Genomic DNA, 17991 nt, shown 5'->3' with positions numbered 1-17991 from the left:
TGGTACAGAGGTTTTCCCGGTTGCTGGGTGAGGTTTTGATGGTCTCTCGTAAAGGCTATCTTCAACACAGAATCTAGGGAAAAAATTCTGTGTGAAAAAAAGTGGTCTTTCCTGGATGTTTTACTGTACTAAGATCAGGGTTGGGGTTTTGGATGACCTAAACTGGTTTTGCACAGGACATGCGGGTTTTACTTTCTTAAACTGTCCTAAACTGACTAAAACTACCCTAAACTGTCTTAAAGCGCCCAAAACCTTATACTTTGGTAAAAGGTCAAAATTCTATAGGTTTTAAACATTGTACAGACAATTACATATATTAATTAATATTTGATATTTTTACGCAATTTGCTTTAACTTATTAAAAGAAAATAATAAAATATAACAGGAAAATATTTATTAGTTTTGAAGCTCCACAATTTATTGAACAACAAAATCGAATACCTTATCCTTTAAATATGAATAAATATGCTTTTAAAACTGATAAATTATGTTTTTGCATAAGGATAAATAATGTAATATTAAAAATAATAATAAACTTTTTTAATAAAACAGTTTCTTGTTCAAAAATTAAACTTTTATTTTCACAATTTTTTATTTGTGACATAATTAAAAAAAAAGGATCTTGGACAGTTTTGGAAAAAGAAGTTTTTTGGACAGGGCGGTTTAAGCCCTGATTTAAACTGTGGATTAATCCGTTCTGTCCTAAACCTTGCCAACTCTGACTAAGATTGATTCATAAATTGTGTAAAATTTTTTTTTTTACCTTTTCTCTCCCTCAGCATCTTTGTATGAACTAACATAAAATCCTTCGAGCTTCTCTTGGAGAGCTTTCTTGAAATCAATCCAAAGGATGTATTCTTGATAAGGCTTCAAAGTTTCTCCCACTTCGATATAAAACTGCTCATGAACCGGAAACTCCAGTTTTTGTACAATGGGAATCGTACGCTCCTCACCCTCGAGCACAGCCGTACGGGACAAATTCAACTCCTTCGAGTGCAAAACGATGAAATTCGTTTGCATGGTCACCATAAAGGTGATATTGACGCTACCAGTATTTTCAAAGGTGTTCAAGTTCGGATGCATAAATAAATTGTAGTGGATAGGAACAATGAAAGGAGGTAAACGGATATCGTGCCAGGGGAACGTCTCCCCGGTTTTGGATTTAGGAACTTGTTTAGAGGGAGGGAGAGTTGTATGGTGGAATTCAATCGGAGAAGTGGATAGAGGACACCTTGGAATGGGTCTTGCAAACGAAGCAATGGCAGCAATAATCAGAAGAACTGTAAGAACAGCAGCAGTGACGCAGAATGTTTGCTGCTTGGAACAAATCAGCCTTCTTATTTTATCATTGCCAGAGTGGTGGGTGTAAATCACTTGCTTCTTGATGTTTTCACCTGAAATATCAATTATTTATGAAATAAATATTTTAACCTAAAAATATAATAAAGTACAAATAACATAATACTGTGGCGTAGCCACCACTACGATTATCAGAATTGTAATCACAATTTGTAATTTTTAATCCTGCGAATGTGAATAAGTTGGGGTACATGCCATTTTGCATGTATTCATGATTCTAACAAAATATTAATGTGCTTATTTTTCTGAAAAAGGGACACTCATGCTTATTAAAAAATATCAGATCAGGTTACTTTTTATTCTTTCTGGAAAGGTGTCAGTTTGTTAAGATAATTACGATTTTCGAAAGTGCTCATTTAACTATGAGGATTTTGAAAAGATACCATTCTTGACAGGTGTATTTTTGTGGAAGTACCCAAAAACCAGCAGCATTAGGTCCGGAATACCTTCTTCTTATTGCTCAGCTAAAACAGATCACTTCTGACCTATTACCTAATCCCATTTATCACCTGAATATGACACCCATATTTTCAGAATACTGCCCGAATTTTATAGGGAGGCATTCTTAGAATGTGACAATTTCACTTTCCCCTTCTTTTTTTGATGATATTCACGAATGTCTCTTGCTTTGTCTTTGTATGAAGGTCTGGGTTTGATATAGACTGTTGAAAACATTCATGATTGTGAAATTTTTATACTTTAATTTTCACGTGATTTTTTTAGTTGGGTTTTTCATACAAAAATTGGTGCTACTTTGCTTTTGCCCACCTGTCTAAACTGTCAAAGCAACTATTATGTGATATGGAAACAGGCATCGAGGAAGATGCTGCTGATCTTTCTACTCATGACCTAATCATTTCTGATTTAAAAAAAAATGGTAGAAATAGAGCAAAACATTGCTTGAAATTGGTTGTAAAAATAAGAAACCTCCTTTCTGACCTCTAAACTAATTATGCGGTCAACACACCAGGATAAACTATAAACTAAAATAGAAACCAAATGTAAGATATAATTGTTTTTTAGTTACACCTGACAAACATTAAATAGAAGCAGTAATTGCTTTTTGTTAATTTATCGGGAATAATTGCCTGGTGCCCATCTCTATTGGTAGCCTTACTGTGGCTGCCTATCCCTCTATGATAAAAAGAATGAGCTGATGGATCAGCTAGATAACTGTGGAGCTATTTATAAAGATTCAAAATTATTGAGATATTTGAAAACAGGAGAACTTATGGGGTGATAACCTACTGCGATCCCTTTTTATTTTATATTATAACAGCTGTTGAACAGCCGACCCAATTTTGGGTTTACGACTACTAATGTCTGCAGCCTTGTAATACTTAACCAACCCAGAAGACAAGGAAACTCCTGGATCAGTAGCCCCACAGGTATGACTTGTTATGCAAACACGGAGGACTTCACAACTCGACAAATTTAACGTGCATCAGTCACCATTTACTACACGGAGAATTTTCGACCCTCTAGGACCGAACCCGAGACCATTTTGACATGGGCCCAATGCCCTACCAACCAGGCTACCCTGGCCCTACTGTTACCTCTTGAACTTTTTTTAAGGAACTTCACTTTGTTTAAATTTTTCTTGTTCGTGGCCCCAGCTATTGAAAATTTTTAAAGTATCCTCTGGCGAAAATTCTAAACATTTTGTGTTCTATCTGAAAAAGATAATTTGCCCACTTCTGCAAAAAATGAGAGGATGAATTCAGCATTTATTAGATCAAATTTTTGTATTTCAAGAGCTATAACTAAACATTTTTAATATTAAGGTTAATAAAAATACTTGTATTTAATTTTAGAAATATTTCAGATGTATTGAAATGACTTAACATTTTGACCCCAGAAATAAAGAATACCTTTTTAAAATCAAGAATTAGGTTAAACATCTACTCCATGAAAGTTGAGTTTTTGATCAGTTTTCAGACTAACATGGCTAGATAAAATTTTGCAGTAGTCTGTTACAAATTAAGATAGCTAAAATTTCATTCTATGAATATAAGCCTAAATATATGTATAATTATTTTATCTTTACAAACAAAGTTATATTTGATGAAAAACATTAAAAGTCGTCAGTGAAAACAAAGAAATGCTAAGTACAAAAAAAATTAAAATCTTCCTTTATAAAAAAGTCAGAATTAAATAAATGGTTCTGCAACTAAGCTCTTCATCTATAAAGTTGAAAAACAATAATAAATACTTTTGAACTATTTATAAGTAAGTTTTTTTCACAATTCGTCCTAGCTTAGAAAACATTTCCAAGAAGTCAATAAAAAACATATGTTAGTTTTAAAGGCATCTTTGCCCATTTCGTTTTTGAATTTTTACTGATACATTGAAAATATATTTAAACACTGTATATCAATTTATTAAGCTTGGATCTCAGCCCAGAAATTATTTCATCTCTCTAATTGGCCACAGAAAAATTTAACTGAAGTTAATAGCTGGCCCTGTAACCCAAGTAAACAGACGGGGACATTTCTCTATCAGTATCTGTTCATGCCTACTACCCTCGCCAAGACGTTTTTAAACTTGTGAAAAAACTGGGGGGGGGGGGAAATTTCGTGGTTTACCCAGGAGTGGCTAAGTGATAAATTTTTTCTAATGTTTTTTAGTTTAGAGTTGAAACCGAAGCGGAAAGCTTCCAAACAGATAAAATAAACTATTTTTTTTTATCCCTCTTTAATATTTAACACTGAAAACCGACACTGTATATAATATTTAACACTGTAAGAAAAACACATAAAATAAAATGAAAAGAGTAAATGGGTTTTCATAAATTTCGGTGTCTATAGCTCGTTGAAATGTCATGAGTAACATTTATAGAAGTTACATTTAATGAGAAAGCTAAAGCTGTACCGGTTAAAAATGCAACATCATCGACTTCTGGTTCATTCATCATAGTGAATATTTTTAAACCTTAAAAAAAGCAACAGAATTTTTCAATGTAACTTTAAACGACGATTAATTTTGGCTCAGAATTCTACATGCGGGCACACAATACATCTCAATTGACATATTGTTTGCTATTGTTCCCCACCCGAACTAAACTCAAAATAGATCAACAAGTAGTCTATGGTCAGGCTGTATTCAATCAACATCCAATTGATTATTGACTCTTTTTATTGATAAATTGATGCTGCAGAGGATAATGCGGATAATACTTTATTTTGTTCGATTATATAATTTATTTGTAGCTTACATGGTAAAACTGTTCTCTCTTAATTTTAAAACAGAAGCTATAAGCTAATGCACTCTAGTTGTGGATTTTATAGGCTTCTGCAATAAAATAAGCTTTTCCTTAAATTAATGAAAAACACAAAAGCATCTATCAAGTTTCAGACTTCTGCAATAAAATTAGCTTTTCCTTAAATTAACAAAAAATCATAAAGCATCTGTTTTATTGAGGTAGGTTGATGCAAAACTGCATGGCTTGTAATTTTCATTTAATAGGATTTTTAAAAGAATTATGATGAAAAGAGATTTTCTGATTGCAATCAAATCTTAATTTTAAAATTAGCAAAATGTTGTGTTATTTTGGATTTCTCTCCTTTGTTTTCTTTTTTAACTATAATCAGTTTGTGTTTTATGAATTTCTCTTTTTCATCAGTTAAATTTTCTTGACAATGCTATCGGATTTACGTATTTGTTTAGGAATTTTATCGTTGGATGATAATAGTTACTATTGCAGATCCACGCCTTATATCATAGAAACTATATAATAGATCATAAAGCTATAACCTAAAGTTATGTAAATTTTTTCCTTCGTTTAATTTTTTCGAATGCGATAAAAAAAAAATTATTGTAGGATTTTTAATTTTACAGAACCATAAACAATCGCAAAAACTATTTCGTAGCTAATAAAATTATGAACCTAAATTTCGGCAAGCTCTTTCCTTCATTTAATTTTTTCAACTGAGGTAAACATTTTTTATTATTATTTCTTGATTTTTTTTTTCTTTCTATAATGTGCTATGGCATTCTGAAAGTAAACAAAGCTTCTGAAATTTACAAAATATATAAATTGTTCTAGATTCGAAGTCTCTGAAATCTAGAAATTATTCTGAATTTTATGATTCAAGATCATCTGATTTCAATATTATTCATTTATAAATTCTAAATAATTTAAATTTTGCAAAAATTTAAATTTCATAAGAGCAAGTTTAATATGTTCATATATATATTTATTACAAAATTTTTAGTAACGATCATTACTGTTATTAATAAATACCAAGAATGTGGAAACTTTTTTTTGACATCTGACCACAAAGACTTAAAAATGCCATGTTAGAGGACAACATTAGTAAAGTAAAAAAAAAGGTTAATCTCAAAAATGTACAATGTAATTAGATATTAATTGGATTATGGACATATATTTACAAAATTCTAATCATAATACTGTTTAAAATTTGTAAGAAATGATTCAGGCTTATGCTACATAATGAGTAAATAAAAATGCAAAATGATCAGTTAAAAAGAAGAGATCTGGAAACTTTATTTTCTAATGTAGTTGTATTTTTTCCAATGCTGTGGGGGGGGGGACATTTATTATTTTTTTATTTAACCTGAACTTCTTAATGATACACACTGGAATAGTCAACTCACGTATATTAACACCTTTATTAGAAACAGATCTGCATGTGCAAAAATCTGCGAAGATCGTGATGTTGAGTCAAAAATATTGCAGCTTGAAAATACAACTTGTACCAGCAGGTTTAAGAATCACAGTTAAAACCCATTGCTGATTCCTTAGACATAGTTCATGACAATAAAGCTACACTGGCTGACACTTTTTGAGCAATTGTAATTCTAAATTTTTATTTTCTTGATAATTCCTTTTATAAGATTCAATACAAACTCAGGTAATTTTTTGAATTTCTGTGTATTTTTTATGATGTTAGTTACTTCTGTAATTGACATCTTTTCTGTTATTGTCTCTTTTAACTCTGTAGCAGCAAGATGCAAATCGTTTTTCCTTGTGTTTTTAAACATTTTGAAAATAAAACTTATGAAAAATAATGTATTTTGGGATTATCCTGTCAACCATTTTCACCAAACCCGATATCATCGCCAAAAGGTAGCTTCTGCCTAATAACGGCAAATTTTTAATTGCAATGTTTTAGGGAGACCTGGGGTAATTCCTGATCAAAAAATGCAAGCATCTATTTTGTAAGAAAACTATTCAAGATAGAATTATAATATTTACTGGACGTTTGAGGCTATATGAGATGAGTCCTAGGCTACCTTGTTTTGTTTGAAAATCTAATTAGAATTTAAAATATTTAAAATTTTTAGTGATCAGGAATTACTCCTTCTCTTGATCCTTTCTGGGGTAATTCCTGATCACTTCTGGGGTAATTACTGATCACCAGTTTTAATCATAAAGGGGCTGTTTAAAAATAATTATACAATGGTAATTAACAAATAAGACATCAAGATCAAACAAATGAACCAAAAATATATGTTTAAGCAGCTAATAAAACAATTTATTTAAAAAGCAAAAATAAAGGTTAACACTTTAAATTTTCCAAAAATCTTTCTATCGTGCCATACATTTTAGGCAAGCAGTCAACTCATTCTCATGTTCTGCTGGAATATAAGAAAGAGTTTCCACATGGGTTACTTTTGCTGGATTTTGTAACTTCATTAAAGGAGAGTGTAAAGTTAAATAAGGTATGTCAACAGCTCTGGCAGCAGCTCTCATATTGAAATGTTCATTTTCAATCATTAAAAGAAATTTATTAATTAAGAAATTTTAATTACTAGAACTAATTTTGCTTTCTAGAACCTTAGTATCCTTTTTAGGCTTATAATTTCTCACCATATTTATATTATGCTAATTTATAAACTTAAAAATTATTCTAACAATGTACACACATAAAATTAAGATAGAAGCAAGGTACGACAAATCGGAACACATTTGTCTAGCATATGGTTAAAAACAAATTTTGTGATTAAATTGAGCTAAAATATATTTTATAGTCGTACCACTTGATAAATATGAACTGTTACTTAAGAAAAGACAATCAGCTATTTATTAGCTTATTTTAATACTATTTATGAAAAGAAATGACAATGATCAGAAATTACCCCAGTGATCAATAATTACCCCATCTGTAGGGGGCAATATTTGATATAGTTTCCTATAATCAATTATAATGTTTACAGTAGATGTGAAACAATTAAACAAGAGCTTTCACTATTTTCATATCAAAGAAAAAGAAAGTAACTCAAAATATTTATTATTAAGAGAAGGAGGGGGATCTTTGCAGAAATGTGCACTTTTTGAAACCCATCTTTGAAATGGAAAATACGGAAAGCAGTTTAAAAGATACTTATTTTGTTAGATTAAGCAAAAAACTACTATTAAGTAAATTTATTTATACCTTAGTAAAGTGTACAAGCATTCTTGTCCATGTCTCAAATTTAGAAAAAAAATATTTTTTTAAAATAAAACTTAGGTGATCATTATTTACCCCAGAAACAGAGTGATCGTGAATTACCCCGGGTCACCCTACTTTATGAATTACTTTTCTTTAGCCTGTTTAAAAATACTTCTTTTTTTTTTTACTCCTCTGCAAAACAATTCTAATTTGAGACTACACGAGGATATTGGCTTATTTATTTGCACTTTAAAAGTTATCAAAGATTTTTAGCTGCCTAAATGATTTATAATAATATATATAGTTAGATTCAAGAATAATTCAATGTGCAATTATAAAAAATAGAAAAATAGAGGTTTTTACTTCATTTTAATTCTTTATATTACACTTTTTCATTACGTATTTTTGCATTTGCATTTTTTTCTGCTATTACAGTAGGGAACCGATTATCCGGAACGATCGGGACCATCGATATTCTGGATAACTGATTTTTCCGGTTTTCTAAATCGCTGCAAAAAGCCGTTTTTTTTATTGTTAAACCCAACAAAAAAAAAAACACAAAAATTGGAAATAATTTTAAAAAGAAGAAAAACGATGAAGTAATACACTAATGATTATTACCAAAATGATGGTAAGGTAAACATCTTTAAAAAAAGAACGAAAAATCCTAAAATCTTATGAGGAAAAAAATAATTTTTTTTTAAAATAGCGGGAAAATTTGTTGTATTTTGTTCCGGTTTTTTGGTTTTCCGGTTTTCTGATTTCCGGATAACGGGTTCTGTACTGTATTATTATTATTTGATAAATTTAATGTGTTTAGAATATTTATTTTGGAAATAGCTTAGCATTACGATGGCACCAAAGGTTTTGTGCTTTTTTGAGAGCATTGACAGGATAATCCCAAAGTAACAAGAATAATAACGCAGATTATCTTATGGGAGGAAATTATCATATAAACTAATTCACAAGTGGTTACAGGATTCTCTCTTGCTTTCAGACACAAAACAAAAGTTGTTTTTCTCATATTATATTAAAATCCAGAGGTTACTGAATGGTCGCACAGACCAGGTATTCTCATGTAATAAATAATATCTATCCAAATAATTTAAAATGAACTGTAACAACTCTTAATTTTTGAATCACATATAAATAACTCAATGTTCTCTCCTCTCACAATGCGACTTCAATAACATGTCACATTGTATTGTTTTTCACTGAACAGTTACAATAATTACAAACTAAGAGCGCTTCTAAAATGCGGCTAGATACCGAACAATTATTAAACATGAAGTACCATCCCCATGGCAGAATTGCAGGGACACGGCGACATCGTCACAGAACGTTACAGAAGATTTTCTTTTAAAAAGTAAAAAATATTACTTTTCTTTTTTACAGAAATTTACAATGCAATCTTTCTAAAATTACCCAATCAACATGAAATTTACGTAATATTTGAATTATGCATTTACTCACTTTTGGACATGCTCAATTTACGCCGATAGTATTGTAAATCGATGCAAGTTTCGATCATATTTTTGGCAGTTGTTGATGTTGATTTCCACAGTCTTGAAATATCCCGATATATTTCAAACTATATGGAATATTCAAATCATGCATTTGAGTGTTTACTTTTTAAGACAATGATTCTATTGAATTTTTGGCAGTTATTGCTATTGATATCTTCACAGTTTTTAAATCTGATATTTTTTATTACTTATTACAGCAACCTAATCTCGAAACGAAACACAGACTTTAAGTAATCCGATTCGCCTGATTTCATCATCAATCTTTTTTCTACCAATTACTATTGCCGATTTCATGATCTTTAATTATGTTTTTTATTCTTATGATTATTTACAAAATATGAAGAAGGAAATAATTTGCACGTTCCCCCTTTCCTACAAAATGCGAGAATCTTACCCATCGTATTAGAATAAAAAATTATTGCATGTTCAATTAAAAAGATAATATAGTTTTTTTTTCTTTTATAAACACAGCCTTTTTGTTATTTTAAATTAGTAAAATATATGTTTATTATTATTATAAGTATTTTGCAGAGAGATATTAGTGCTAGAGAGTTTTGTCGTAGATGGCTTGAAAAAATTCTGTCACAGGGCTAGAGAAGTGTTTAATGAATATTCCGAGACGTGAAACATAACAAAAAAAAAACTTTTTTATTCTTAGATTTAAAAAGATCATTTTTCATTTTGAAATATTTTGGTGATTTTAATATAGAATAACTTTACAATGTGTCATTTTTTCCAAATATCAAGAATTTTATTTTCTACATCCTGATTCCCACCATATTCTTTTGTTTCTTCTGTACCTTATGAGCCACTCCTCTCTTTTCTGTATCCTAAATTGTTTGTAATTTCTTTTGAATCCTTATGTTTCTCTTTTATTCTTTGCTTTGAAGCTAAAGAAGTTGTGGAAATGATGATACAGTAGAGTCCCGATTATACGAGTTAATGAGGACCGCAACAAACTCGGATAATCGAAAAACTCGGTTAAGACGAAGCGTATAAAAACGGAAAGAAAAAGAGAAGGTATATTTAAGAAATACAAAAAGTATACGAGTATACCACATACAATTCATATTATAATTAAAAAGCTTGCTAAAAAACATTTAAAAAGCATACTTTACGAGAATTAAATAGTTTTTACTTAAAAAAAGTCCTTAATCGTTTTTCGTTCTACGTAACTTTGGCGCTTTTCTGTAGTAATGTTTCGTCTTTTTTAGGGATTACAGGAAGGCTGGTGTCGCCTCTTTTTGTTGTTCTATATATTCAATAGTACATTCGATAGCTTTTAGTCCATCTGTATGAGAGATTTTTATATGTTGATTTTAATAATCACTGTCTTCATCATCTTCGCTAGATTCATTATCATTATTGATGATATTAACAATAATTTCATCAGACCAAGTTGTTGGATTTTGTTTTTCTGAGTGTTTGGAAGATAAAATTCAGATTTTTTTTCAGCGGTTTTTTTAAAAATAAACTAGAACAGAAAAATATCCTTGAAATATTTGATAGCTCGGTTAAAGCAGAAACTTGGTTAACTGGGGCTCGGATAATTGGGACTCTACTGTATATGCGTTTCCATGTGACATGTTTTAGTTTTATTCAAATTTGTAACAAATTTTAGTAACCATTTTCTTTGATATAATGTTTTTATAAATTATTTTAGGGTTGACCCTTTTGATGTTCTGGAGAGGATAGTTTTGTGGCAACAATGGAAAACATTGTGGCGCTCCTTTTTGAAGTGCATTAGAGAAAAAGTGAACTCGTAACTGTTTCAATAATTTTGCTCTAAAATGAATTCAATGAGGGCCGTAACCCGCATATCTCCAGTTAATATGTGGTCAAACGAAGCATTTTCCAAACTGACCTCACCAGAACAGTTTGGAAAACCATACAAAGTTGAGGTATGCTTTGTAAATGATCCACGCACTGGAATGCAATACAGAATGGAAACTTCTTACATTTTTGAAAATGGCGATTCTACAAATCAAGATATGTCTCTTCAATGTAACCAGGTACCTGGCCTGGTTCCTGCTAATACATCTAGTGCAGGAGATGACCAAAATGTTTACTTTTTAAATGTGCCAAAAGAAATTAAAAATTCTACACTACCATCTCTATTGGGTGTTCAAAATACCTTATCAAATAAATCAGGCAGTAAAAGCTGTGGTCTAAAAGAGGGCCGTAGGAGATCGTCAGAAAAAAAAGTTCAGAGTGAATCAGATATTAGTAAAAAACTTTTAGAACCTATATTGCAGTATTTTGTTGAAAATGAATGCCTCATTTGTGGATTCATAGCGTTGTATGAATCTGACCTCGACAGCATCAAACACATGACGACTCATATTCGTCAGGATTCTTACTTCTGTGACTGTTGCCGAAAACCGTATGTCTCCGCTTCTGAGTTGTATAAACATAAGATCGACAAATCTAAAAAGAAACCGTACGTTTGTGAAGTTTGTGGCAAAAAATTTAAGAGGAATTACTTTTTAACGTCACATATTCGGGCTGATCATGTTGCTCTTCCTTCTTCAACAAGCAATTCATCTCAACAGCAACCTGCTGTTTCATCTGCTGAAGAAACTAAACAGGCACCTAAACAAAGTGTTTTTAATGATTTGTCTGAATTAAAGCAAAAATTTAATTTGAATAACTGCCCACAGTCAAAATTAAAATCTACTGAAACCTCTTTAGTTAATTCTGCTCAATTAAAAACAAAATCTGCTTTGGTTATTGTTCCTCATTTGGAACCAAAATCTGCTTTAGTTATTACTCCTCTATTCGAGCAAAAGTCTAATGAATCTGCTTTGGTTATTACACCTCAATCGGAACAGAAATCCGATATATCTTTTATTGCTCCTCAAACGGAGCAAAAATCCAATAAACCTGCCTTGATTATTGCTCCTCAATCAGAACAAAAATCTGATATGTCTGTTTTGAAAAATTCTTCTAAAGAAAAATCGGATATATCTGTTTTGAAAAATTCTTCTAAAGAAAAAGAAAAATCAGATATATCTGTTTTGAAAAATTCTTCCAAAGAAAAAGAAAAATCTAATAATTCTGGCCCAAAATCAAAACTAGCATTTCGGCAACCTGCCTCAAATATTTCTCCTAAATCTGAGCAAAAACCCAGTAAATCTGCTCTGCACTTTTCCTCTGACTCAAATATCAAACAAGCGCAAAAAAATTTCGTGAGATCTAAGAATTATTTTCCTGAAAAAAAGAAACTAATTAATCCTGCCTTTCGGTGCACAATTTGTCATAGGAAGTTTAATTCTTTGAAGTTTATTAGCGATCATAGAAGATGCCATGGCGGTATTGAAAGATTCAAATGCTTAATTTGTTTTAAGCATTTTTTCAATAGTGGAGTTTTAAAGCATCATAATCATGTGAAAATATCTAGAGCTTCATATAGTCATTCAAAGCAAAATTCAAAAAAATTGTCGATAAAAGAGCATTCATTCAAACAAATATCTGCTAATTCTACCTCGAGTAATTCCCTTCCTTCAAAATTAATGTCTGCTAAATCTGATTTGAATAATTTTCCACAATCAAAGCAAAAACAAGCTCAATCTGCCTCAAGTAATTCCTCATCATCTAAACAAATGCTTGCTAAAACTTCTTTGAGTATTTCTTCTCCTTCAAAATTATCAACTAAATCTCCTTTGAGTAATTCTCCTCAATCAAAATTAGTATCTATTAAATCTCCTTTGAGTCATTCTCTTTCTTCAAAACAAGATCTCTCGGATTCAAGTAATTCTCTTTCTTCAAAACAAGGTATATCTGATTCAAGTAATTCCCTTCCATCAAAACAAAAGCATGGTGAATCTCCCTTGAGTCATTCTATTCCTTCAAAACAAGATATATCTGATTCAAGTAATTCCCTTCCATCAAAACAAAAGCATGGTAAATCTCCCTTGATTAATTCTTCAAAAAAAGATCTATCTGATTCAAGTTATTCCCTTGCATCAAAACAAAAGCATGGTAAATCTGTTACGAGTAATTCTCATTCAAAACAAAGACACAGTATTCCATCTTTAAGTAATTCTCCTCAATCAAGTAAATATAATTCTCAACGCTCTAAGAAAAGTGATTCCAGATTGAAAAAGATTATTCAACCTGCCTTTGCGTGTACGATTTGCCATAGAAAGTTCCATTCTTTACAGTTTATCGGGGATCATAGAAGATGCCACGGAGGTATTGAGAGGTTCAAATGCTTGATCTGTTTTAAGCATTTCTTCAACAGTGGAATACTGAAGCATCACCATCATATGAAAACTATTTCTGATAGCCTAAGGTGCAAAACTTGCAAAAAATTCTTTCCTTCGACTACAAGTCTAGAAGAACACAGCAAATGTCATAAGAGAAAACAGTTGTTTTCTTGTCCCATTTGTAATGAAAAGTTTTATCTGGAGAGTAAATTGTTAAAACACAAAAAGTCTGTACATCACAACTTGTATGGACTTGTGTGAAGAACCAAGGACTCAAAATTCTTGCTGGCTTCTTGATTTGAAATAAATTCTTGATTTGAGTTACAGATTTTAGCTTGAAATTTTTATTATACAGAGGAACGAAAACAATAACATGGTGCATAATGTTTTTAAAAAGTGCTTAATTTTCCCTTTTCGAAAATGAAATTTTCTTCTTTAATGTGTCGATTTTCGCCACATATTATGCAAAAGCGAATTTTTCACATTGTTCTATACAACGTTTTCACAATTCATTCAACCACAATTTAATTCGCGTACTGTTGGTCTAGCGTATGAAAGCGCTATTCATTTTACTTGTTTGATGAAATGCTTGCGAGTTGCACGTGTGTCTACTGAGCAGGGTTCGGTAAGATTATTGCACTCTCATGTGCAACTCTGCTGCATTTTGCAAGATATTTTCAATTTCTGACTTCATTTTCCACCCTCTGACATCAAACTGAAAAATCTCTCGATCATTTTATAATGGCTAATATAATCAAGAAAAGAGTTCTTTGTCAGAAACTATTTATTTTTTCATGATCATGTAAAGTCTTTGAAAATTATTTTGCATTTTGTTAATGTATGTAGTGCTTAAAAATATTTTTGAGTGCTTAAAAAGTACCTAAAAGGTGCGTATTTTTTGTTGAGAGACTTGACTACACACCCTGAATAAGCCAATACAGAACATGCAAACTAGATTTAATTCGCAGTTTTTAATCAAAAGAATGAATTATTACAAATTTAATTCATAGTTAATTTTAAATTATAAAAATGAATTTTAGATCAGAGTATGATTAGTATGTTATAATTATTAGTTATTAGTATGAAAATATATACTGCATAACCAAACAGTAAGGTTGAATAATATATGACTGCCAGGCTCAAATTATATGTGTTCCTGGAAGCAAGTATTTTAAAAAGCCTGAAAATATAAAGACTAAAAAATTAAAAGTGCCCTGAAGCTAATGAAATCTCAAGGGAAAACCGTGTGAAAAACTAATGTTTATTTATTTCTTTGTTTATCGGTTTGAAATCACTTTGACTTTGTATTATTAAGTTATTTTATGAAGAACTCGTAATATTTCAGAGCATAAGCGGAGAGAATGTTCTACGAATTTAATAGCCATTCTAAAAGAGAGAAAAAAAATAAGCAACACTATCTTCGTGGGTAACTTTTCCTTTTAAAGTGTACCTTGACAATTTAGTTTATTTGTTTACCTTTGGTCAGAAATAAAAGTTCCATGATTGAAAGAAGATTGAATCTTCTTCAATTAAAAGACTGAAATGGAATATTTCTTTCCTGTTGTCAGTTTTAGATGTTTCCCTTTCAATTGATGTTTTTAAGTATTTTAATTTTCAACTGTTATTTTATGTATTTATATGTTGAGTAAGTACTGTTTTGCCACCCTTAGCGATCTATCGTTAATGCTTTTCAGATTTCTTAAACTTAATTTTAAAAAAAAGTTTCTAAAAGAAATGTGTAACTTTTATAGATGTAAAATGACTCATCCAAATCTTTGCAATGAAATGCTAATAGTGTACTTTATAATTAATTCATTTTTCATTTGATTTACATAAGCATTTATTAATGTAGCATCTGTTAAACATAAGATATTTTAATACAATGGCACACAGTATATTCAAAAGGTTTTATTTTTATCATCAGAATTTAATTTTTGATCATTCCATAACTATGATAGATAATCCAGCTGCGCTGATACCCTGATTATGTACTATAATCAGGGTATCCGCACAGCTGGAAAGTCATGTATTTCGGTATTGAAAAAAAAAATTTCACAAAAAGTTATAATTTTAACTATTTAAAAAAAAAAAAAAAAAATCATGGAAAGTCATGGATTAAGATTGCCAAAAAGTCTAATTTTTAAAATGGAATTTACTCTCCTCCCCTTCCAAATTCACAGTGTTCCAAATATTTTAATTTGTAACAAAATCCCACTCACAGTCATATTTTATTATAATATAAAATGTTTTTGTCATGTTCTTTAAAAATTGTGGTGTTCTTTCTAAAAATGAAAGAAAAAACATCAATTCTAGAGTGAATTATGTTTTAAACTTCTGTGATTTTCGAATTTTTATTATAGTTTTTTTTTAATTCCGAAATGAGAACAGAAAAATCAGGAGTATTTTTTTTCTTTCCAAGCAGAGTATCTTTAAAATATAATTCTGCAGAAAAAAAAGAAGAAAAAAATTATTTGCTTTCGTATTTTCTTTCAGTTATTTTATTGCTTCAACTCTTTCTTTACTCAGTTTTTTAAATTTAAAATCTCTAAATATGAAGATGCAGAATATAACAATTTTGGTTACACCTATCATTTCAATTAATGTTATTATTATGCCTTTTTAAATTTATTGTTGTGTGTGTGTTTTTTTTTTTTTTTGGAGAAAATAGTAACTTTGTTAAGTCATGAAAAATTCTTGGAATTAGTCATGGAAAGTCTGGAAAAGTCATGGATTTAAAAATCTAGAATGTGGCAAATACCCTGTATAATTTACCTTAAAACAATCTCTAAAACTTTTCGATATTCAGTGAGAAATTTTTTCGTTTAACCAATGTTGAACATCAGATTCATATAGTTGATTTGCAATACTTAACCCCTTGACATACGAAGACGTCTAGTAGAAGTGATTTGTTTCTTCTGTCAAAACAATAATTGACGTGTCTCAGGCGTCTTCAACACAGAGATGCCAACTTGCTCCGGACAGCAAATAAATATTTTAAAGTTGTAGTTTATCAATTGTGATTCTTGGTTTAATAAATTCAATTTAGTAGATTTTTATCCACCACTATTTCTAAATAATTCGTAGGCTTATATAATTCACCACTTTATAGTAGTTATATCATGCTATACCTTTTAAAAAGCGAGCAAAAATAGTCAAATATTTGCAAAATTTACTTTGCAGTTATTTACCGTTTTTTTAAAAAATTATTTTGGCATCCCTGTCAACAATCTGTTGTGAGTTGTTGTTTACAGTGCAATCAAAGATCATTTCTATATCAAGAAATTTAATGATATGCCAAGGGGTTAATATACAGTAGGGAACCGATTATCCGGAACCCTCGGGATAATCGCTATTCCGGATAACTGATTTTTCCGGTTTTCTGAATCGCTACAAAAAGCCGTTTTTATTATTGTTAAGCCAACTAAAAATGTATATATATATATTTGGAAAACTTAAAAATAAGAAAAAACGATGAAGTAATACACTAATGATTATTTCCAAAATGATGGTAAGGTAAACATCTTTAAAAAAAGAAAGAAAAATCGTAAAATCTTATGAAGAAAAATTTTTTTTTTTTTAAAAATGCCGAGAAAATTTATCGAATTTCGTTCTGGTTTTCTGATTTCCGGATAACGGGATCTGTACTGTATTACGATTCTAACTCCATATTGAACCCCTAAAAGAAAAGTAACTCCTAGATTCTTCCTAGTGCTTTTTTTTAAATTACAATGTAGCTACATTTGTATATCTAGCATTTCTTTTTATTAAATAGAAATTCTTTTAATTATAAAAATTGAATATATATTAAAATAAAATTCAAGTTTTATACCATAGAGGAAATCTTATGCAACTGAGAAAAACAGATTATAATCTCTATAACTCGAAAAGATTTCTACCGTCTTTATTATTTTCCCATTTTAGATAAAAAAACTCAATCTGTCTTTTTTACTTTATATTTAAAGAATAGAGAGGATTGAATTCCTGAGAGGATTAATTAAAATTCATCTTACTTTCTGCTCTGATTACATCAATTTTAAATAAATTGCTTGTTATATGTTTTAAATTTTGTTAGAACTGTTATTGCAACCTTGTAGCCATTGACTCATATTTACATGTATGCTGATAACCACTGTAATTGAATTCAGCATTCTTCTGAAAAATTATTGATTTATTTATTCATACTGTGATTTTAAGAATATTTAAATTTTTTATGTGCAATTATGCATGACATTGAAATATATTTAATTATTTACTTGAACTTCATGTAGTTTTTTGGAAATTATTAGTTAATTGTGTAGTTTATTAGTTATGATGTTTGAATTGTGGATAAACATATGCAGGGTCCACAGCCCCCCTAATGTTTCCTTAATTTTGGTATCCCACTTTTTTTTTTCCGATCCCTGTTATTCCCTGCTTTTTCTCATCATTCTGATTCTGACCTTCATGATTATGTTAATGTTTTATGTTATTTACAGGGAAAGAAGATTTTTCAAAATTGCAACA

The 17991-nt window shown here is 30.1% G+C and overlaps 2 protein-coding genes across 2 annotated transcripts in view; one reads left to right on the top strand and one right to left on the bottom strand.

Annotated features, from left to right (window-relative positions):
* The window catches only part of LOC107448197 (glutamyl aminopeptidase), a 40906-nt gene extending 36402 nt beyond the window's left edge, over window positions 1-4504 (bottom strand). The window contains exons 1-2 of the mRNA XM_016063312.4: window positions 4231-4504; window positions 764-1394 (exon numbers count right to left, since the gene is read on the bottom strand). Of these exons, the coding sequence (XP_015918798.2) occupies window positions 764-1394; window positions 4231-4273 (674 nt within the window). The 5' untranslated portion in view covers window positions 4274-4504. The remainder of the gene's footprint in view (window positions 1-763; window positions 1395-4230) is intronic.
* LOC107448196 (uncharacterized) lies at window positions 4410-15072 on the top strand. Its single transcript, XM_016063311.5, has 2 exons — window positions 4410-4779; window positions 10944-15072. The coding sequence occupies exon 2, from the start codon at window positions 11071-11073 to the stop codon at window positions 13747-13749; it is 2679 nt and encodes an 892-aa protein (XP_015918797.2). The 5' UTR covers window positions 4410-4779; window positions 10944-11070; the 3' UTR covers window positions 13750-15072.
* Window positions 15073-17991: the final 2919 nt, after the last annotated feature.

The sequence above is a fragment of the Parasteatoda tepidariorum genome, chromosome 5, assembly GCF_982258835.1.
Source record: "Parasteatoda tepidariorum strain Cologne lab strain chromosome 5, Ptep-v5.0, whole genome shotgun sequence".
In the NCBI taxonomy this organism is placed as follows: domain Eukaryota; kingdom Metazoa; phylum Arthropoda; class Arachnida; order Araneae; family Theridiidae; genus Parasteatoda; species Parasteatoda tepidariorum.
This window is presented reverse-complemented; position numbering and strand designations above follow the sequence as displayed.

Bases quoted from the DNA above. Each gene is read 5' to 3' on its own strand.
- LOC107448196 (XM_016063311.5), top strand. From the start codon at position 11,071: ATGAATTCAATGAGGGCCGTAACCCGCATATCTCCAGTTAATATGTGG.